Source organism: Periplaneta americana, chromosome 17 (assembly GCF_040183065.1).
Source record: "Periplaneta americana isolate PAMFEO1 chromosome 17, P.americana_PAMFEO1_priV1, whole genome shotgun sequence".
NCBI classification, from domain to species: Eukaryota; Metazoa; Arthropoda; class Insecta; order Blattodea; family Blattidae; genus Periplaneta; species Periplaneta americana.
In genome coordinates this window covers 110,028,540-110,052,553 of record NC_091133.1, presented here as the reverse complement: position 1 = coordinate 110,052,553, position 24,014 = coordinate 110,028,540, and the positions used below count along the sequence as shown (strand labels likewise).

Sequence of the window (24,014 nt, the reverse complement as noted above, 5' to 3'; positions counted from 1 at the left end):
CTGCAATAACTCCTATGTGCAAAATATAAAATTGTTGAGTAGAAAGAAAAAACACATTTATTCATTCTATGGCAATGGTACATAGGAGATTGTAAATTCTTACATTATCGAAAGAAAGAAATATAATTACTTATAGGAGATTTTATTATTTGCTGTATTACTATTTAAGTTATTTTTTAGATCAAAAATCTGAAAATCGATAAATATGCCACATAGGAGTTATTGCAGGATATTTTCTATAATGTTTTTCAAATCTAAGTGTTTCCTATTCCCCAAGAAATTGTCAACCACATTATTAAATCCTGCCCAAGCCAGGTAATTAAATTTTCAATACAATTTCTTATTCACATTATTATCATAATATGACTGTAATGCTTCTGTGTACTTCTAGACAACTCGAAAGGTATCGATCGTTTCACAGTCGATCGTGTTCAATCACTTTACGATAGATTATATCGATTGCAGTATAAGATTACGCGCACAATTTAAATATAGCGCACTTAGAATTACATAAAAACTGTAGATGTTTGACGAAAAAGATTTCATTTTTGCAGAGACCATGAAAAAGTCATTCAAAATCATCCTTCGTCATGTAAAGCGCCAAAACATGGCAACTCTGTGTAATCGGCATAAATATGCAAGTGCATGAGCTTCCTAACCCTGGTTATGAGTAACTGTGTCAGCTCTGTTGTATGCAATGACAATGGTGCTAAGTTTTAACATAGATGTGAAAGCCATTGTCGTATGTATGAATTTGTCCGTTGTTAATGTTATCTTAGATGGAGTCCCAGTAGGGTACTGCGTTGAAGGTCAGGTAGAAATAACCTAAAAGTAGAATGAGGGCAGAATTCTCCAAGAGATTATAAAAGATCTCTGATACATAATGCAATTAAAATTAAAGTGAAAACAAATGAAGTCCACACCTGTGGAGTAACGGTCAGCGCGTCTGGCCACGAAACCAGGTGGCCCGGGTTCGAATCCCGCTCGGGGCAAATTACCTGGCTGAGGTTTTTTCCGGGGTTTTCCCTCAACCCAATACGAGCAAATGCTGGGTAACTTTCGGTGCTGGACCCCGGACTCATTTCACCGGCATTATCACCTTCATTTCATTCAGACGCTAAATAACCTAGATGTTGATACAGCGTAGTAAAATAACCCAATAAAGTAAAAAAAAAAAACAAATGAAAAACAGTCCACTCTCTCCAGTCCTTATTGATGAAATAATTCAACATAGATGTACTGAGCATAAGCAAAAAACAGATAGAGCTTACGATATTGTTTAGATTATATAAGCGTTGATTTGTAGACATGTAGATAATAATATATAATTTTTCAATTAAATTAAATCATAAAGTATAGCAATATAAAATACCCACTCGTATCTAGAGGTAAGGTAAGGAGCTGTAACATATTGTGTTAGTACATATTGAATCTATTAGAGTAAAAATGAGTTCAAGTTGTTAACATAAATAAAATTGATTTTAATTTGAGATCTCTCACATGGGAGGTAAATCATATTTATGTTATCAACATCAGAGAACATCTGCGAGATATTATACAAATAAATAATATACATAGAGAGAAATTTAATGTATTTTGAAAAGTGATATACTGTACATTTAAAATTTATTTTGTGTCGGCGAAAGTAAAGCTTGAAAAAATAAATTGAGGTTTTACACCTGCAGAAATGTGGTTCTTAAAAACAACTAACAATCTATGAATAGAAACCATTAGACAGAAACCAAGCACTCATATAACACAACAATTTAATGTTGACAACAAAAATAATATCGAGATAAAGTAATGTAACGTAATTTAAGCATTTCTTAATTTCAGAGAAAAATGTTGCAACGTTGCTTTTTCATTCACTATTTTACTTAACCAAAGTCTCTCCTTCCATTCATTTTCATTCGCTGGATGTCATTGAATGAACTATACTAATTTGAGCTTACACATGAGAAGGGATTTATTTTCCGTTATTTATGAGTGTTTATCCCATGTCATGTGTGGCCCTGTGTCGTGCTAACTACACGACTAAGGAGGTCGGTAATGTGTACCTGTCCAGTGTTGGTCAAATTATATATGCACCTTCCCATACATATCATTGGATTGTGTGTCGGTAAAACATGACAAAGAAAGAAAGGAAGAAATAGACACGAGAGTAAATCCAGTACATTCATAAGACAGGTTCTTAGCTTATAGATAGAATGCTACTACTTTGCACTTTTGTCGATATACCGGATGTTCCATAAGTGCATAAATTTAATGGATGATAAACGAGGTCAAAATAAATATTTTTGTCAGAGAACTTAAGGTCGGTGTTAAGCCGATAATTCGCTAGACGGCATTAAAATCGGGAGTGCTGTTCGTTCCATCTTACATTCAGCCCATCTCAAAGGCGAAACTACCTGCACCTTCTCTAAAATATCCTCTCTCTTTACTGGAGGAGGTTTTCTTGGCGGTAAGACAACGCATATGGTTGCAGCATTATGTCCGTCCAGCACATTTCACTCATAATGTTCCTGGACAATGTCTTTCCAGACAGGTGGATTGGTTGTAGTGGACCTGTTGCTTGGTCACCCTGATCTCCTGACCTAAGCAATCTGGAATGCTTTTTATGAGGTTACATAGGTGTGTTAGTGTACGTCACTCCTCTAGATGATGAGGAAGATATAAGAAACAGGATTTGGCCTCAGCGGACTCAATACGTGCTATCCCTCGGTTCTTGAGAGAGTCCGAAAGGCAATGGTTCGCCTCTCTATTCAGAATTCAATGGTGCTGACTTTGAGCACTTCCTCTAACTGTGCTTGGGTGGCAGGCGACAGCTCTATCCGACACAATGACGAGTTTTATGTGACGCAGAACTCCCAATTTCAACGCCGTCTAACGGCCTTCAGAGCAGACTTCGACATTTTGTCCTCTTCTACCATATCTTAAATTTAATAATAATAATAATAATAATAATAATAATAATAATAATAATAATAACTATACAAATTGGAGATTTATCCTTCGAGGAGGTGGAAAAATTTTAATATCTTGGAGCAACAGTAACAAATATAAATTACACTCGGGAGGAAATTAAACGCAGAATAAATATGGGAAATGCCTGTTATTATTCGGTTGAGAAGCTTTTGTCATCTAGTCTGCTGTCAAAAAATCTGAAAGTCAGAATTTATAAAACAGTTATATTACCGGTTGTTCTGTACGGCTTTGAAACTTGGATTCTCACTTTGAGAGAGGAACAGAGATTGAGGGTTTTTGAGAATAAGGTTCTTAGGAAAATATTTGGGGCTAAGAGGGATGAAGTTACAGGAGAATGGAGAAAGTTACACAACGCAGAGCTGCATGTATTGCATCCTTCACCTGACATAATTAGGAACATTAAATCCAGACGTTTGAGATGGGCAGGGCATGTAGCACGTATGGGCGAATCCAGAAATGCATATAGAGTGTTAGTTGGGAGGCCAGAGGGAAAAATACCTTTGGGGAGGCCGAGACATAGATGGGAGGATAACATTAAAATGGATTTGAGGGAGGTGGGATATGATGGTAGAGACTGGATTAATCTAGCTCAGGATAGGGACCAATGGCTGGCTTATGTGAGGGCGGCAATGAACCTCCGGGTTCCTTAAAAGCCAGTAAGTAGTAGTAGTAGTAGTAGTAGTAGTAGTAGTAGTAGTAGTAGTAGTAGTAGTAGTAGTAGTAGTAATAATAATAATAATAATAATAATAATAGTAATGGTTTATTTAACCTGTGAGAGTTAAGCCCATACGGCCTTCTCTAACACTCACTCTATGGACTTTTGAAACATCCGGTATAATAAATTAATTATATTACAGTAATTGGTACAACACAAGCAAATGAAACTAGCATTGTCGAGACCAGTGCTGCTTGCACATTTTCCACCTGTTTTTCGAGTTTGTGTCATAAGTATAAACAGAGAGGAAGGTTCACACTGGAGTTACAGTAGACTAAGTGTTAGACAGAAGGGAGTGACGCTAACCATTCCTTCCGAAGTGAAGTGGTACACAGCGGGTGGTGCGAGTGGTTGGCGTCGCTCTTGCTGAGTGGCACAGTTCTCACCAAGATGCTTGTCACTCTCTCTGCAGATGACACCGTCCTGTTGTCCATCCTGCACCACTAAGTGACCAGGTGAGGGTGGCTTCACCGTTTGCACAAACGTAGCGTAACGTTAACAAATATCATGTACATTGCTGAAATAAGTCCTCTTTTGATGTTTAAAAGTTCACATTTGCATCAATTTTTATAGATTAATGTTCAGATTTTGTAACATGTAAGAAAATGTACCATTAATAGAACTCGGTGATGGCAAGCAAGAGTGTTCAAACAAAATATGTACGTGCAATTGCAATTTTATCGAAAATTAAAAAGCTATTAACGTGTTCCTTATAGAAACAAGTATACGAGTAAATACGTATTTCGGCAGCTCACAATTTTACTCAGATTCAATTCTAGGTTTATCAAATTTTAATATATATTTAGTATTTATTGCTACATACAATATAAAATGAATACATATCATTTACATACCGCACATCCGTTTGAGTAAGCTCGTGTTCTGGAGCGATTCCTATAACTAATTATCTTGTACTAAATGGAACATAACAAAGAATCAATAAAATTACAAAACCAATACAATTATTATGAAACAGGGAAAATTACGAAGATAAAAGTAGAGAATCAAGTCAAGAACAGAATATAAGTTGGAATGAGTAAATAGTATATTGAAATTAAGAAAAAGAGAAAAGGAAAAAGGAGACATGAATACTAAATAATGTGCTACATTGTACTAAATGGAACATAACAAAGAATCAATAAAATTACAAAAACAATACAATTATCATAAAACAGAGAAAATTACGAAGATAAAAGTAGAGAATCAAGATTAGAACAGAGTATAAGTTGGAATGAGTAAATAGTATATTGAAATTAAGAAAAAGAAAAAAGGAAAAAGGAGACATGAATACTAAATAATGTGCTACATTGTACTAAATGGAACATAACAAAGAATCAATAAAATTACAAAAACAATACAATTATTATGAAACAGGGAAAATTACGAAGATAAAAGTAGAGAATCAAGTCAAGAACAGAATATAAGTTGGAATGAGTAAATAGTATATTGAAATTAAGAAAAAGAAAAAAGGAAAAAGGAGACATGAATACTAAATAATGTGCTACATTGTACTAAATGGAACATAACAAAGAATCAATAAAATTACAAAACCAATACAATTATTATGAAACAGGGAAAATTACGAAGATAAAAGTAGAGAATCAAGTCAAGAACAGAATATAAGTTGGAATGAGTAAATAGTATATTGAAATTAAGAAAAAGAAAAAAGGAAAAAGGAGACATGAATACTAAATAATGTGCTACATTGTACTAAATGGAACATAACAAAGAATCAATAAAATTACAAAAACAATACAATTATCATAAAACAGAGAAAATTACGAAGATAAAAGTAGAGAATCAAGTTTAGAAGAGAGTATAAGTTGGAATGAATAAAGAGTATATTGAAATTAAGAAAAAGAAAAAAGGAAAAAGGAGACATGAATACTAAATAATGTGCTACATTGTACTAAATGGAACATAACAAAGAATCAATAAAATTACAAAAACAATACAATTATCATAAAACAGAGAAAATTACGAAGATAAAAGTAGAGAATCAAGATTAGAACAGAGTATAAGTTGGAATGAATAAAGAGTATATTGAAATTAAGAAAAAGAAAAGAGGAAAAGGAGACATGAATACTAAATAATGTGCTACAACTTTTTCTTAAATTTATTAAAATCAAAATAACTCAGGTCAGAATTTTGTATCAAAATATAGTTATATAACCTTGGCCCGTACCTGGTTATGATTTATTCCAGCGGTTATATAACATTTGAAGGGTTCAGAACCATAGTGGGCCAAGCGCCACTTACTAAAACCGTGGAAAACAAGGGTTAAAATGAAGTTATCACATAATTCAATGGAAACATATAGCAAGTAATATAAAGTATACACATTCAAACTAAATGATATATCAATCTTCACTAAACTATGGTATTCACTTAACTTTAGCCCTTGCTTTCTCCGTTTTTAATAAATGGCTCATGGCCCACTATGGTTCTGAACCCTTTTGCTTGTAATCAAAAGGAGTAAAATTCAAAAGAATACAACAGAAAATGTTTATAGCCAGTACCGTTGTTGTTCTTTTGTATTCCAGACAATTTTTATGATAATATTTTAATAATGTATATTTATATAGTTGTTCAATTTGGAAAACATTAAAATCGGATTAAATCGAATTTGTTGGATAATCAATTGACTTGTTTAAGAAAATTTTAATTATCCGTTTTTTGAAGCAATATGAGCGGAGAAATTGTAAATTTTGTTGTTCATTCCCATCCGATTATACCATACTGGATGGAAGATTGAACCAAACAAATCTTGTCTATAGACTACAAATTTTCCAGAGAATTCACTACAGGGTATCCTAGATGTCAATCTCAATATTGCCATGTGTTTTCATTAAATACGTTAATTTTTTTTATTTTAGTAGGTTATTTTACGACGCTTTATCAACAGCTTAGGTTATTTAGCGTCTGAATGAGATGGTGATAATGCCGGTGAAATGAGTCCGGGGTCCAGCACCGAAAGTTAGCCAGCATTTGCTCTAATTGGATTGAGGGAAAATCCGGAAAAACCTCAACCAGGTAACTTACCCCGACCGGAAATCGAACCCGGGCCACCTGGTTTCGCGGTCAGACGTGCTAACCGTTACTCCACAAGTGTGGACTAAATACGTTAATGTCTGCCTTTAGCTTTCCTGTCTTTTTTTCTTGATCTTGACAGAAAGCTAAGACTTCATAAGCCCACTCATGCAACATATCGATATTGTTTGAAAAAATTTAGGTACCATATATTCAAAGGCAGTATTGATAACTTAAGTTTTGTAGTGGTTTGTAGTGGTCCTAATATGCTATGATGTCATTTTGATATTTTCATAAAATCATTCGGTTTATATCATTCACTGTATTAATAATACCATAATCAACATATCACATCAGGTTATCATGCTACTTAAAGATACCGGTATTTAAATTTATGTAGCTTCTTAAATAATTGAATGACAAGTTAATCAGTAGGTAGTTTAACTTAATTCCAATTGAAAAACGAAATTTATTGCATGTTATCACCTATCACATAATTTATATATGGCTTATTTATAATATAGTAATAATACATAAGAAAAAAACAGTAGGCCTAGGCCTAATTATAACATGATATCAAAATGTTCATAAATGAATTGTTAGTTTCATTTCTAATTATTTTAATAGACATGAACATAATATGAAATATACAGTATATTCCCTCCAGCTAATTTCTTATATGTTAGAAAATAAACCCACTGCATATTTCAAGTAATTAGTTACTGTACTTTCTGTCACTGAAATCCGACATTGATATAATTTTGATACAAATGCAGATATATTTCAACTTATAACATCACTGCGTAATTAAAATAAAGTGGAATTTGTACATAAATTGTGACTACACTATAATGTGTTAAAATATTTGTGTATCAGTACCGGTAGTAATATTTTATACAACACACTTACAGTTAAGTCAGGTCACCACTCATGCACCATATCGATATTGTTTGAAAAAAAAAAACTGTCACTACAAACGCGTGGCGAAATAAATGGGTTTCACTCGGTCACGTGCAATAATTTCTTGTTCTTTACAGGAGTTTGGAATTTAATGTGACTTATGTGAACTTGTTAATGTTTCCTCTATTAAATTCTCACATTAGGCTTGAGTTGTAATATGAAAACGTTGACTATTGGTCAACGTCCGTTACGTTACGTTACGTTACGTTACGTTACGTTTGTGTAAATATATTTCACTTAAATTGCACAAAGTCTTTTTTACGTCACTTTATGTTCATTGTTAATGCTGTGTTTTCACAGGAACGTTCCCCAATGTGAGTCGTAACGCCATCGTCAACGTATCTGAGATCGTGTGTTACGACATCATCAAAGATCTGATCTTGCAGTATGAACTCATGACGGACTCTGTGCCCTGCCACTTCACGTCTGCCGTCATCGCAGGTAAGGACACCGGGTCACTGGAAGGCTTTTATCGTCCTCGCAATATCCACAAATGGATCTGCAATCCACTACATAAAATTAGTTCTGACTTTCATTCCAGACTATCGTCCCATAAAATGACTGAGTAGAAAACGTCAATTAAACATGCATAATTAATACAGTGTTACTATAAATAATCTTTCCGATTATAAACTTGAATAACTATCGTTAGGAGACACTTAGAAACGTGATATTGGTATCAATGGAAAGAGAAACTCAAATACTTTTTGTCATCCATTCCGTTAAATCACATGTGCTACTCTTAAATCAGCAAAAATTAGAAAAAATGTAATTGGTATCAACAGAAGCAGAAACTCCAAAATTTTCACTGGGAAAAATGAAACATGAAACAAAAAGAGAAACATTTGGTTCACAACTGTAATTAAGTCACATGAGCTACTTGTGTCACACGACACACATCAAGTCTGTAGTCAATTTCCTATCATACACGTTTGTAGCATTGGACCTTGCACCAGTGCAATGGCCTCTGTGATGCGGACACGAAGATCTTAAATGGTAGGTGCTAATGGTGGCTGATACACTTGTTGTTTTATAAAACCCCACAGGAAAAAATCACAAGGAGTGGGGTCAGGGGAACGTGGAGGCCACTGCAAATATTCTAAATATTCACGAACAGCAAGTCCAATCCATCTCCTTGGAAGTCGCGTATTCCATTCTGAGTTACATCTCCTCACAGAAAGACTGTCGCTTGACTTTGTCGTCTGGTTTCAGAGCAGACGGTATGGATAAAACTTCAAACGTTTCCGTAAAATCTTCCACACAGTTTGTTGGGGGATGTTTAATTCTCTACTGGCATTTACGGTGGATTTCTGTGGACTTCGTGTAAAACTCTCTCTCACACGCTCCACATTTGCCTCACTTACTGATGGACGACCGGTTGACTTCCGCTTACAGATGCATCCCCTCGTTTTGAAGTCAGCGTACCACTTACGGATACTGGGCCCACTGGGTGGATCAACACCAAATTTTCTTATAAAATTGCGTTGTGCAGTGACAACAGACTGGGATATGTAAAAATCTAGCACACAAAATGCCCTCCTGTCTTCGTTTGCAGCCATTTGTCTGTTATATCATCATCATAATCATCATCATCATCATCATATTCCAGGCACGAAATTAGGCCATTGTTGGCCTGTTTCGCTTCCAGCTATACAGGATCCAATAGACGTTTCTGTGGACGTCCAGGTCGTCGTCGTCCTTGAGGGTGGTATTTTAGCATCTCCTAGCAACGAAATTAATAAATATGCGACAGGTTCACCAACTTAACAAAAATGTTTGAGTTTCTCTTTCTATTGATACCAATATCATGTTTCTAAGTGGCTCCTAACGATAGTTATTCAAGTTTGTAATCGGAAAGATCATTTATAGTAACACTGTATATTAGGAACAAATTTATCTGAAAATAGTAATGAAATGGGCTTGAAACTTCTTGATACATAGAGTCCACACCTGTGGAGTAACGGTCAGCGCGTCTGGCCGCGAAACCAGGTGGCCCGGGTTCGAATCCCGGTCGGGGCAAGTTACCTGGTTGAGGTTTTTTCCGGGGTTTTCCCTCAACCCAACACGAGCAAATGCTGGGTAACTTTCGGTGTTGGACCCCGGACTCATTTCACCGGCATTATCACCTTCATTTCATTCAGACGCTAAATAACCTGAGATGTTGATACAGCGTCGTAAAATAACCCAATAAAATAAAATAAAAAATTGATACATAGAATAACACATTTAGTAATAAATCAATAGGCCTACAGTATAAAGTTTCTAGACAACGAAAAACCTGTATAGGCTAATTTCCATAAAGTTTTCTTTCAATGTCACCTTTTTCTTCATTCATTATCCGCACATCACCATTTGTGGCTTTATTTGTGAATAAAATATTCTTTTATTAGAAACAGCTAATTTTCACGACCATGAATCACTGCCAACTGGAGAAGTAAAAGTCGATGTCAATTCGAATGAATAAATCCAAACTCATCTACAATGGAGAGACTTGCGCATCAAAAGGACATAGTTTGCTCATAAGAATAAATTCTGAGAACAGAAACATACCGTGACTAGCGCAATCAGAAGTCAATTCCAGAGACAGAAAATAGGCCTACATAACGAATTCATGTTCAACGTCGATTTAATGTGAAAGAAAGGAAAGAAGCTCATCATATGAAATATTAATTAGTTACGTCATGTTGGTCACGTGAGTACCTACACGATAGGATTAAAGCTTAAGAACTGTGCAGAGATCTTCTATGTTCTGTGCCCCCAGTCCACATAATCCCTAGGGTCTGTCTTTAGTATTCCAAAGCTACAGCCTTTTTATATTGTATAATGAGAATTGATTGCAATTTATTACTTCCATATGATTCAAACTGAAGAACCAAGACGTTGTCTCATTTCCAAACTCTTAGGATTCTTAAATTGCGATACCTTCAAAATTATTATGACTATTTCATTTATATGACATCATTCCATTTTCGGCCATGAAGTGTAATGAAATTTTGAATTCCAACCAATCACAGTCATACATCGCGATAATTTCTGCAGCTCGATTTATCACTCGCATAGTCGTTCTTTTGTTTAGTCGTGTCGCCAACTGTTTCCATGTAAATCTATGAGCATGAATCCATTGTACTAAATAAAGTGCAAAATCCAACTTCCACATCATCATCATCATCATCATCATCATCATCATCATCATCATCATCATCTTCTTCTTCTTCTTCTTCTTCTTCTTCTTCTTCTTCTTCTAATTCCATGTCCATTGCATCTGAAGAAAATGACACTATTTCATAACAATTGTTCCTTTAATTACTGTATTAATCAGGTTATTTCTAATTATACTATAAAATGTTCAAATTATATTATGATTTCAGCAGATAATGAAAATGTATTTCTGTACATATACTTAACATTTTTAAACTTGTATTTCGCGTTTCTCAATTGGCATTACTGAATAACATTCAATTTCTTTATTGCAGTAATCGTTATTTATCTATTTTGAATTCACAATGTCTGAATAGGTTAAGTATTCATAAATATACTATTATTAACATTTTGTGAGCGAATTTTAGGGCTGTATTATTTACATTTCTATTTTATTCACGAAATAGTCCTAATAAATGTCATTTGAGGTCTGAGATTTCCCAAATAAATCTCAGACCTCTTGTGGCTTTACTATAGACACTCGTGGCACAGAAAATTAGGGATGGATTTCGGTGGGAATGGGAGAGACGAATGTTCAACAGGTTTCGGTGGGTTAGGGAAAGTTGTGAACGTGTTCCCGGTTTTACATAGAGAAAGAAAGGACAGGGGTTGGGCCAAAGTTCTCGGAAAAGATCGTAATGTACCTCTCCCAATAAGACTCGATTTTCTTGGGCATTGCTGCTGTGAGACTCCGTGCACTCTATGAGATCACTCACTACTGGTCTGTCACCTTTCGTCACAGTTCAGCTGTCGTGTAACTCCTGACGCACATGACGTCATTCAAAAATCGTTTCCAGAGATCGGAAACAACCCTCCGTATTCCACCTATGGAGAAATGTTTCCATTACCTATACTTGAAGTACACTATTAAGGTTTTCTTAATTTCATCTTAAAATAACAATTAAATACACATCGCAAAGGGAAACAATCAGATCAACTTTCTTGAAAAATAACAAACACAAGATGATAAAACCATTGAAAAAATCTGAAGCCAGAACAAAATACTTTATTGCGATTCAGGAAAATTAACTCGTCAACTTTGTCTTCTTTCAGTCGACTCTTCTGTTTATTAACCGTCATGCCTAGTCTATGAGTAGAATAGGGTTGCAGAACTCACAGAGATAGGGGTGGAAACATGGGGAAAGCATTGGTTCCCCTTCCACAGTCCACCGGCATTGAATGACTTCTCCGTGACTTGTCTACAACCATGTGGCGGATTATAACAAACTTGTGCTCACGGAAAAAATGACGAAAGTTTTGCTGACCGCAATAATTATAACAATAAACTGTTCACAAATTAGAGCCCGGAATTTTAGGTGCTAAAAGTTAAGAATGATAATTACTGAGTGTAGATGAATAGATGTGGTGCCCATGAGGAGAGCTAGTTCACAGAAGTCCGATATGTAATAATAAACAACACAGTCACAAGGACTGGGTAATGAATCTTGTAAACCGTACGCTAATTTGCAAGTGGTAGTTAAGAGGATTAGAGACCTTTAACGGTACCAAAAGGAAAATACTGAATGAGTGTCAGAAAAGTGGGAGCATGGCTTCTATTCTATAAACTATACCGAGGAACAATATTAACTTTTAGCACCTAAAATTCCAGGCTCTACAAATGAGACAACGTGCATTGTGATTATTTTGAATAGAAGTATTCATTTTCTTCATTGCTCTTTAAACTAGTACTTTCCGACCTATGTTGCTTCGAATATCACCTCTATACAGTAAATACAAATCTTCTGTACGTTTCCATGTGGATGACGTGTGGCCTTGGGGGAAGGGATGAATGACGTAGTCCGGCTCGTGACGTATACTACAATTGGAGCACAGTTCTGCATCGCTGGACTAGAATAAGAGAGTGACAGCGTTGCACTGTGTATATGTACAGTCACGAAGCTTGAGTTGTGAGGGTGCTAGGAACAATAGACTGTGTCGGTACTATTTCGCATTGTCTGCAATGAGGCGATACTAGCGAGCCTAGAGGTTAGCAACTATCTATGGATGCATATTTACTACGTATTGAGCTTCGTGACTGTATATACTAGACTGTGGTAATAGTACGGTTTACATACCTTGAAATCTCTTGTGGAAAAAACATCGCAGATAAATTCCCAGTGCCCATCTCTACAGAAAATCCTCACTGTACATCACTACCTTAAGCTAACTAGGAAACACGTTCTAAGTATGCAATGTTCCTGTTTCAGGGTTTTGCACAACGATAGCTGCGTCCCCTGTCGATGTGGTGAAGACGCGGTACATGAACTCTGCGAAAGGAGAATACCGCAGTGCTGTGGACTGCGCGATACGGATGTTCACTCAGGAAGGTTTTTCTGCCTTCTACAAAGGGTAGGTTTTCAATTTATGTAGTGTAATATACTGCATTTTTGCTCTTCTTTTGGCGTTCAGGTTATAATCATATGCAGGTAGTATAAAACTTCGACTGACAAAGTTCGCGAAGTAATAGATGAGATCAAGCAATTATAATAATTAATTTAAGTGGCAAAACATTAATCTCCGTCGATAAAAGACGTCGAAGTGCCGGTTCAAATAGGTATTCCCATAGTTTTCCTTGTATTACCTTTGATTTTCTTGTATTTGCTCTTGTTTTCATCTTCTTTCGCTTGTACTTCTTGTATTCCCATTCTTCCGATTGTTTTGCCTTTGTTTTCCTTGTTCTTCCTGTTGTTTTCATTTTATTTCCCTTGTTCTCTTTGTAATCCCCCTCGTTCTAATAGTTTTACCCTTGTTCTCCTTGTGCTGTCTTTGTTTTCCTTGTCTTTCCTCCTGTTTTCATTTTCTCTCCTTTTTCACCTTTTATTCTCCTTGTTCTGATTATTTTGCCCTTGTTCTCCTTGTATTCCCCTTGTTCTGATTATTTTGCCCTTGTTCTTCTTGTATTCCCCTTGTTCTGATTATTTTGCCCTTGTTCTTCTTGTATTCCCCTTGTTCTGATTATTTTGCCCTTGTTCTCCCTGTATTCTCTTGTTCTGATTATTTTCCCTTGTTCTCCTTGTATTCCCCTTGTTCTGATTATTTTGCCCTTGTTCTCCTTGTTATCCTTGTATTCCCCTTGTTCTCCTAGTATTTCCCTTGTTCTGAATATTTTACCCATGTTCTGATTATTTTGCCCTTATTCTCCCTGTATTCCCCTTGTTCTGAATATTTTGCCCATGTTCTGATTATTTTGCCCTTGTTCTCCCTGTATTCCCCTTGTTCTGATTATTTTGCCCTTGTTCTCCTTGTATTCCCCTTGTTCTGATTATTTTGCCCTTGTTCTCCTTGTTATCCTTGTATTCCCCTTGTTCTCCTTGTATTCCCTTTGTTCTCCTTGTATTCCCCTTGTTCTGATTGTTTTTCCTTTGTTATCTTTGTATTACCTTTTTTCTTCTTGTATTCCCTCTTTTCTCCTTGCATTCCTCTTGTTTTCCTTGTCTTACCTTTTTTTCCTTTCCTATACCATATTCTCCGTGTATTCCTCTTGTTCTAATTGTTTTTCTTTTGTTATCTTTGTATTCTCATTGTTTTCCTTGTTTTTCCTCTTGTTTTCCTCTTCTATCCTTTGTTCTGATAGTTTTTTCTCTATTATCTTTATATTCCCTTAGTTCTCCATGTACTCCCCTTGTTTTCCTTTTCTTTTCTGTTCCTTGTTCTGATTCTTATTCCTTCGTTCTCTTTGTATTCCTCTTTATTCCTTGGTCTTCCTCGTGTGTCCCTTTTCTATCCCTTGTTCTGATTATTTTTCCTTTGTTCTTTTTGTATTCCCCTTGTTCTCCATGTATTCCGCTCTCTCTCCTTGTATTCCTTCTTTTCTCCATGTATTTCCCTTGTTCACCTTGTAGTTCCCTTGTTCTCCGTGTTTCACGTAGTTCTAATTAAATCATGCAGGATAGTACCTACAGCTATGCACCTTCAGTCCAAAAAACGCCTCAATCTATGAATAGAGGAACTGAGTGGCGAGGACTGAGAAAAGCTTACAGTAACTCAACCCTGATTTGTACGTGGCGATTAAGGCCGTTAAGGTTACCAAATTGAACTGCAGGATGACAACATTGGAATTTGAAAGGGGTGTGTGCATCGCTTGTATGTTTATAAAAACTAAAGGCGTTAACTTTTAGATCATATAAATCCGTACCTAGCCATATTCCTAATGTTGATGAAATAGTAATACAGTACAATGTCGTTACAACGATCGCCAGTCCAAATTATTTTCTGTCGTCTGCGTTTGTCCCATATAATTTAATGTTAAAATATTTCTATTTAACTAATTTCGTTTTTACGAAAAAATCAGAAGGCTTATAACAAAATAAAAATTTCGCTCCCTTGCAGAAAAAAATCTATCTTTTAACGAAAAATATTTTAAATATAGAATAAATATGTGGTTTTTGTAAAAATGAGATTTTGCGATATGCTATGACTGATCGTATTTTCATTGTGGTAGAAGATGACATGCATATCTCTATTATTTTTCTCCCTAACCCGTTCTTATGAAACATGATTACTATGATTTTATACAAAGTGGCGCAAAAATCGGTTTCCCCTTATGCACTAATTAAGAAGGAGACAGGATATGCTTTTGAGGTTATTTTCAATGATTAAAGTACTTTGGAAAACGTAATATGTGTCTTTCACGTGTTAAATTTTATATTACCTTGAACATGTTTCGACCTACTATTGGCCATCTTCAGAACTGGTTGTTGCTGGTCTTGGCGCCTTTTGTTTTGTTTCCTGTGGGGGTGTGTTTGTGTAGTGTACACATATACACAACACATCCAATCACCGAACACAACACAAACAAGCTGCGTTCCGAACAATGGTACACAGACTACTCAACATACATGTACCAATGAACCAACAGGATTACAAAGAAGAGCTAAATACAATCAAATACATAGCACAAGAAAACGGATACGATCCCAACATAATAGACAACATAATACGAAAGACAAAACATAATCACAGAAAACATGAGAATACAACACAAACATAAGAATACAAAAAATACATCACACTAACATACGAAAACAAAAACACACACAAGATTGCAACCTCATTCAAGAAATTAAATTACAACATCGCATACAGAACAAATAATACTCTACAAAAACATCTCAACACACAAACAACACAAACAAACAAATACAACCACACAAATGTAACACCTGCAACAGCTACATAGGACAGACAGGCAGATCACTTCAAACACGTTACAAAGAACACATCACACATCACAAATGCTAACCACACTTACAGAGACATCAACAGACATCAACCAAAAAAGCCAGAAACTAAACACACTAGAACAATACGAAATATGTTGTTGTTGTTTTCTAATGCCAGGCGTTTGACAATAAAGTCATTTGACCTCTTGCACTCCAATATTTTTCAAAGATATTATCATGACCAGCCACTGAAGCACAGATTTTGAGGTGTTCCGAATCCATTTCTTGGTTTGAGTTGCACAATGGACAGTTAGGGGACTGATATATTCTAATTCTATGCAGGTGTTTGGCCAAACAATCATGGCCTGTTGCCAATCTAAATGCAGCTACAGACGATTTTCGTGGTAAATCGGGAATTAACTGTGGATTTTGATGCAGAGAGTTCCATTTTTTCCCTTGGGATTGTGTTATCAAATTTTGTTTGTTGAAGTCTAAGTATGTAGATTTAATAAATCTTTTCACAGAGTAATACGTAGATTTAGTAACAGGTCTGTAAGTAGCAGTGCTGCCCTTCTTTGCTAAGCATCCGCATTCTCGTTTCCCAGGATTCCACAATGGGATGGTATCCATTGGAATACAATTCTTTTATTGAGTGATATTAATTGAGAGAGCATTTTAGTTATTTCTGCTGTTTGAGATGAAGGTGTGTGTTTAGAGACGATTGATAGAATAGCTGCTTTGGAGTCTGACAATATAACTGCATTCCTAAACTTATTGATGTGGCATAGAAGATTCCTGAGACTTTCCCTTATTGCAATGATTTCACCATCAAAACTTGTTGTTCCATATCCAAGAGATCTATAAAGTAACTCCTGCACCGGCACCTTGTTCTCTGGAGATCAAGGATCCGTCAGTATATAAATGAAGCCAGTTTTTTTGGAGGGTACCTAATATTAATTGTCTCTAAAGACAATTGTTTCAGTATTTCAGTGTTTACTTCTGATTTCAGTATTTCTTCTGTTAAATTTAGATTATATTCTATATTTAATAGAGTTAAAGGGTTTGGTTTAATGTGTAAGTTTGTTTTAAATTCGGGATATTGATTGAAATGGGAGGATAATATTGAAATGGATTTGAGGGAGGTCGGATATGATTATGGAGACTGGATTAACCTTGCTCAGGATAGGAACCGATGGCGGGTTTATGTGAGGGCGGCAATGAACCTCCGGGTTCTTTAAAAGCCTTAAGTATTATTATTAGTATTATTATATCGTTCCCCTATTAACCGATCGTCTGCTTGCAGCTTCACACCGTCCTTCTGCCGTCTGGTGTCGTGGAACATCGTCATGTGGATCACATACGAGCAGTTCAAGCGAGCCGTCTGCAACATTCGTCAAAAGAATCAGAACTGAGTGTCGTCGCAACTAGCTAGCTGCTACTAAGACTTCCCTTTTTCGTTATGTGGTTGTTGGTAGCACTTGTAGAACTCACGCTGGGGAACGTCGCCAAGTGGAGTCCTTTAGAATCGTGTGATAAATAAATTATACAATTTAGTTGTATGTTACAACTTGTGGACAACTTATTGTGATATATTGAGGAAGTAATTTTATTTAATGACGTAATGGACAATGTTGTCATTGAAACTGTATAGTTACGTCCTCCATAGTGTGTTGTGGTGGTATGGATACAACAATAATATAAATAATATATTTTTTATTTAATTGTAGGAAAATGAAGCCGATGTATGCAACGAGAATGGATACTATTATTATTATTACTATTATTATTATCGTCATATTTCACGAGCAATAAAGTGATATCTTTGTTGTCTTTACTTTACATTTTTATCCCCACAAATATTCTGAAATTCTTGATGGACCCTGATAAATTCCAGAACGAGAGTTATGGGAAACGGTAAGTAATGAAAATACTTTTATGGCATAAGTAATAAAATTACTATTACAACTTTGTAACTGGGACTTTGCTCTGTTATATACAAATATGTAAACAAACAAACAGACAGAGACAGACACAGGAAGACATAGTCAGAGACAGACAGATAGATAAGTGAATAGATAAATAAGTAAATAAACATATAGAGAAATAATTAAATGGATAATACCCGAATAAATAAATGAATAAATAAATAAATAAATAATGGAATAAATTGAAATAAATTCAAATAAACTCAAGTAAATTAAATTAAATTTAAATAAATGAAATAGATAGATAGATAAATAAATAAAATAAATAAATAGGTAAATAAGTAAATAGATAAAAATAAATAAATAAATGAATGAATGAATAAATAAATAAATAAATGAATAAATAGATGAATAAATAAAGAAATAAATAAACAAATGAATGAATGAATCAATAATGAATAAATAAATAAATGAATGAATGAATGAATCAATAATGAATAAATAAATGAATAAATGAATGAATGAATAAATGAATAAATAAATAATGGAATAAATTGAAATCAGTTCAAATAAACTCAAGGAAATTAAATTAAATTTAAATAAATGAAATATCGAAATAAATAAATAAAATAAATAAATAAATAGGTAAATAAGTAAATAGATAAAAATAAATAACTAAATAAATGAATGAATAGATGAATAAATAAATAAATAAATAATGAATAAATAAATAAATAAATGAATGAATCAATAATGAATAAATAAAAAAATAAATGAATGAATCAATTATGAATAAATAAATAAATAAATGAATAAATAAATAAATGAATGAATGATAAATGAATGAATAAATAAATAAATAAGTAAATAAATAAATAAATAAATAAATAAATAAATAAATAAGTAAGTAAGTAAGTAAGTAAATAAGTAAATAAGTAAATAAATAAATAAATAAATAAATATCCGGATCTTTCGGAACCGTACCGACATCTAGATCTGCATCTTGGCGTCTCAAAAAGAATAATGTTCTGGACGCCTAAGAGTCCAGGTTTTCAACAAACAAGAAATAAAAAATTGGCGTTTCCTTTCTAATCACACTATTTTATCCACTTAAATATATGGATACGGTAGTTGTAGAGAGTAAAAATAAAGATCGTGACGAATATATACAACATTGCATTTTAGTTATGCTTACCATAACCCCGTAAAAAGCGGGACAGTTCCCTTTTTGGGCTAGGTGTCCGTCGTCCCCGTAATTTCTATCGGGACGCGCACAAGTCCCGTTTTTTAATTAAACTTTATTTCATAATTTAAAAATCAATAATTTCTTTAATGTTTACTTTATGAATTAATGATGAAATATTGTTGTTTTGGTTTGTATATGATTGCAAATGTTTGATTTTGAAGTCAGCAAAGATGAATGAACTATGTACGGAGGATACTGTTAAACAAAAATATAAGTGCAAAGTACGGTCTAGTGACATAAATGAATTGATATGAATAAACATTGTTTAAGGAAATAGTGTTCTTTATTTTGTTGACTCTCTTGTTTCAGTGTTATTTAATAGTCTTATTACTTTTTTCAGCAAATTCTATCTTAAATTTCCTTACTAAAACGTTGATAGTAAAAGTGTCCCGTATTTTCATGAAACATATATAGCAGACTTAATTTAAGTTCACTATTCAAACTACAGTATGTCCCCTTTAACATTGGTTGAAATGCAGCTCCTTTAGTCGGGCGTACCACGCGGAGCAGAAGGGACTTGTCCTGGTTCAGTGAGGTATCAGCACGCGAATTTTGTTTCCGTCGAATCAGACTGGCGACTGCAGTATGAAGGCAAGAGGACTAACTGTGAGTTTTAAAGCGAAATTCTGATATATTCTTAGTGGCAGGAGTAATCCTTAGTAGCAGGAGTGAGGTTGTGGTACTAGCATTAGCAGTAAAAGTAGCATTAATAGTGATATTAACAGCACAGTATAAAGAAGATACAGTAGAGACAACTCTTGTCGGCACCTTTGATGTTGTTGGTACTAAAATCAAGCTTAGGGAGGTCTAGTTCTCAATGAATCCAACCATGTCGTTAGTATCGGCAGCGCTAACAGCTGATTTTAGCGATCAGCTGTTCAGACATGCTAAACTTTCAGATGAAACTTTGTATTAACTGTTGTAATTATTCCTTTGTTCTGTAGTGATATTTGTGTCTTATTATGTAGGTCTAATGAAAATTCACTTTTTCCTTTCAAAATACATATAAAATTGCAGTGTTTATGATTGAAGTAAAACATACTGTTAGCGAAGTGCTTACCGTTTTATTCTGTTTCTTCATATCCATTGCATTTCATTCCATATAATGTTATTAACTAGTCAACAAAATTTTATTATATCCATTGTTGACGTAACTTCATCAAAACTAATGTCATGATCTATGTAGCTAATGATTCAATATTACGTTACCAACAAAAGCATCTACCAGTAACTTTAAAATTAGCGTCAGTTAGTGAATATTTTCATGATGTTTACATACGGAAGTAATTATTATTATGATTATGTTGCCATTCCTTTGCCTCATGTCTTTCATATTGTTAAAAGATGAGTAATAAATCTTTTCAATTAATATTAAATTATGCCAGCCTGTCGTAGATGGAGAACCATCTGGTGGAGGTTCCAGACAATACACCCGGTTTCGTGACATTGCGCACTCAGAATTTGTTCCCACGAAATGGGCTAGTTGACCTTACTGTATCTTCTTTATACTGTGGTAACAGTAGCAAGAGTAGTTGTAGAGTAGGGTGTATCGAAAAAAAAATTGAAAAATAAAGGTGACTAGTGGGGAAAAGTTGCGACTAGTGGCAGAAAGACTGCAGGAGAAAGAAAATTAAATTTAATCGATATCTTGTGTCTCCGCATCAATAATAAAGATTCGAATTTATAATAATAATAATAATAATAATAATAATAATAATAATAATAATAATGATTTATTTTAGCTGGCAGAGTTAAGGCTGTAAGTCCTTCTCTTCCACTCAATCAGCAAAAAGTATACATACATACTTACAAAGAATTCAACATTTTGATTTAGATAAGAGCTACATGTATACAAGAGTTATTTACGAATTAAACAAAAAAATACTATGAACTATTAATTAAACACTGAAATACAAACTATGTAGCAGAATTAAGCTAAAATACGTAGAATGTTAATATATTTCAAATAATGTTAGATAATAGAAAGATATTATTATGAGACAATTTTGAAAATACAGCACTATCAGGATGCATGTCTCAAGGAAGGAGTAACAATGTAGACAGTGATAGTTTAAGTCGGTATGATTGGAGTGAAATGCTAAGGTTATCTTTTAAGCTGGTTTTAATAGTGTTTATTGTCTTGCAACCCCTAATACTTTGTGACAGGGAATTCCATTGTCGCAAGGTGGATACTGTAAAAGATGATGAATAACGAGATGTTCTATGAAGAGGTATACTTAACGTGCCACAGATAAGTGATCTGGTATTTACGTCGTGGTTAGAGTATAGATAAGAGAAACGAGACGAAAGGTAATTTGGTGTTGAAGTGTGCAGAATTCGAAAGAGCAATGACAAGGAGTGTAAATTTCTACGTTCTTTAAGTCGGAGCCACGAAAGACTTGCGAAGGACGGTGATATGTGATCGTATCGTCGGATGTTGCATACGTATCTGACGCACATATTCTGAACTCGCTGTAACTTGACTGACAGTTCAGAACTTAGGTCACTTAACAAAACGTCACAATAATCGAAATGCGGCATTACTAGGGTTTGTACTAGGGTAACTTTTAGTTGCTGGGGCAAGAAGTTTCTTAAGCGACTCAAACGGTGAATGGAGGAACAGATTTTTTTTTATCGTTTCTTTAACTTGAAAATTCCAATTTAGATTATTATCGAAAAAGAAGCCAAGATTTTTTACGACAGATGAATAAGGGATTAGCGTGTTGTTAAGGGAAACAACTGAAAGATTACTGTTATTAAGAGAGTTAACTAAACGCTTATGACCAATAATTATAGCTTGAGTCTTACTTGGATTAAGCGCGAGTCCGAAATTGGCCGCCCAAGTGGAGACAGTGGCTAGGTCACAATTCAACTTATACTTGTAAAAATTATTATAACGGCAGTCCTCATACCTATACAACTACCCCCCCTCCCCGTCAACCAGATCTTTTAAACGTTAGCAAAGATAGTTCAAGACGAGAAGCATCTGGCATCAGTATCTTCTTGTGGAGTGACAGAAGAGAGGAATGCTGGCAGGCAGTCGTATGTGGTAAGCTGTTGTTCCTGTGATATAGTGTACCATATCATTGGTTTAGTGGTACATGCCATAGTTCTTACGCATCGTGTTGTCATATGTTTGTTTTCATGTTCTCGGAAATTAAAAAATCTCAACTACGTTTCGCTTTTACAATCTTTTCCTCGACCATGAAAACGTCAACATACCGCTCGTGTATCGTACATTATTTTGTGCGAAGATCGTTTATTACATACCTGAAAGACGAATTTCTAATTAGTTGCAATGAAATCTCCATGTTGGTTTCTGTTTAATGACGGCAACTTCGGAAAACCAAAATATCTTTCTTGCTATAAAATGTTTTCTGTGTTTACTGTACTCCAGCAAGCCGTGATATACGTCTGTCTTTTTTTCCCCCCAGTCTATAAATGCGAACTTAAAACAAACGGTAAGGTTATGTAATGATTTATTTTTCATTTTAATATTTTAACAATATTATTTATATAACATATTGCAGTAATAACATCGGCATCTGGAATCTTGTTGATTTTTTCACGGCTTTCTTAATGTTACTTGTATCAGGAATGCAATAAGTTTCGTGGAGTAGTAGACTTTACTTAATTTTTGCAAATATTTAAAAACAATAATTAACATTACAATTTAGGTGAAATTGCAGTGGTAAGTTTCCAATTTATAATTATTACTATGTTAAACGTCTCTAAAAATAATATGTTAAAAGCCTAAAGCAGTAAAATGAATGTCGCGCTTAAGCGGTAAGAAGAGGGAAATTGTTATGTGTGTTACGTTGGGAATACTGAATGTGGTATTTCACACTTACCGCGTATTGGTTCTGTGCGGAAAACAAGCAAATACGCACGATCTCGCACAAACATAATTTCGTACTCGCCGTAATTACTGCTGAGAGTTCTTTGTTTGGTACATCAGGACCGATAAGAGAGTCGCAACTTCCAACCTATAAGGATGTGATAACACACTTTCTTTGGATCAGACGGTTAAAGACAAACGAACTAGGTGGAAAACACCTTTCAGTAAAAGACATCGCTCATGTTACTGCCGACAAACTTATCGAGGTTTGGAAAACATCAAGCTTTTCTATCAACAGCAAGCGTAGAGTAGTGGAAGTGATAAAATTGTATCATAGTAAATATCAGAATATTGTGAAATCGCAAAAACTAAGTGGGCCAACCTCCAGGGCGCATGAGTAAGCTTTTATTAATCAAGGTCGAAAATTGTTTGATATATGCACTTGTAAGTGCTCGGACCCCGACAGACTCTGTGAATGTGAATTAAGTAGGAAAGATCCATCGATAGAACTATTCTTTCTAAAGACCAGAGAAATGAACGAAAAATGATTGGTAATATCGACATTGTGACGACCAAAACACTATTTAAGAGTGAATATTAATTTGTCTTCTCCATACAAATGAACTTTCACTTCGCATCTAATGAAACATTTCATTGGTATCACTACAGGTCCAGGAACATGTTCTGGACCTGTCGGAGAGGAGTTACTCCATTGTGAGACAAAATCAGTGGCGAATTTCAAAGCTCTTGAAGTACCCTGGATCAAAAAAATGAACGTGAAACGGATCTCTGATCTTTGTACTGACCAGGAGTATCTCCTGGGGCTCTGTCAAGCAGTTCATTCTGGCCATTGTCCGATAGAGCTTGAAAGGAAGAAACCAGGGCCAGTTTTTCAATCTCGATAGCTTACAACTGCTTGTAGGATTCTCCGCTTGTATGTGAGCCGTAGGAATC

The 24,014-nt window shown here is 34.8% G+C and overlaps 1 protein-coding gene across 3 annotated transcripts in view; it reads left to right on the top strand.

Annotated features, from left to right (window-relative positions):
- Window positions 1-17,881, top strand: part of LOC138692708 (dicarboxylate carrier UCP2-like) — a 122,655-nt gene extending 104,774 nt beyond the window's left edge. For all 3 annotated transcript variants that reach the window (XM_069815864.1, XM_069815863.1, XM_069815865.1), the window contains 3 exons: window positions 7,992-8,132; window positions 13,097-13,238; window positions 17,355-17,881. In XM_069815864.1, the coding sequence (XP_069671965.1) occupies window positions 7,992-8,132; window positions 13,097-13,238; window positions 17,355-17,463 (392 nt within the window). In that variant the 3' untranslated portion in view covers window positions 17,464-17,881. The remainder of the gene's footprint in view (window positions 1-7,991; window positions 8,133-13,096; window positions 13,239-17,354) is intronic.
- The last annotated feature ends 6,133 nt before the right edge of the window (window positions 17,882-24,014 follow it).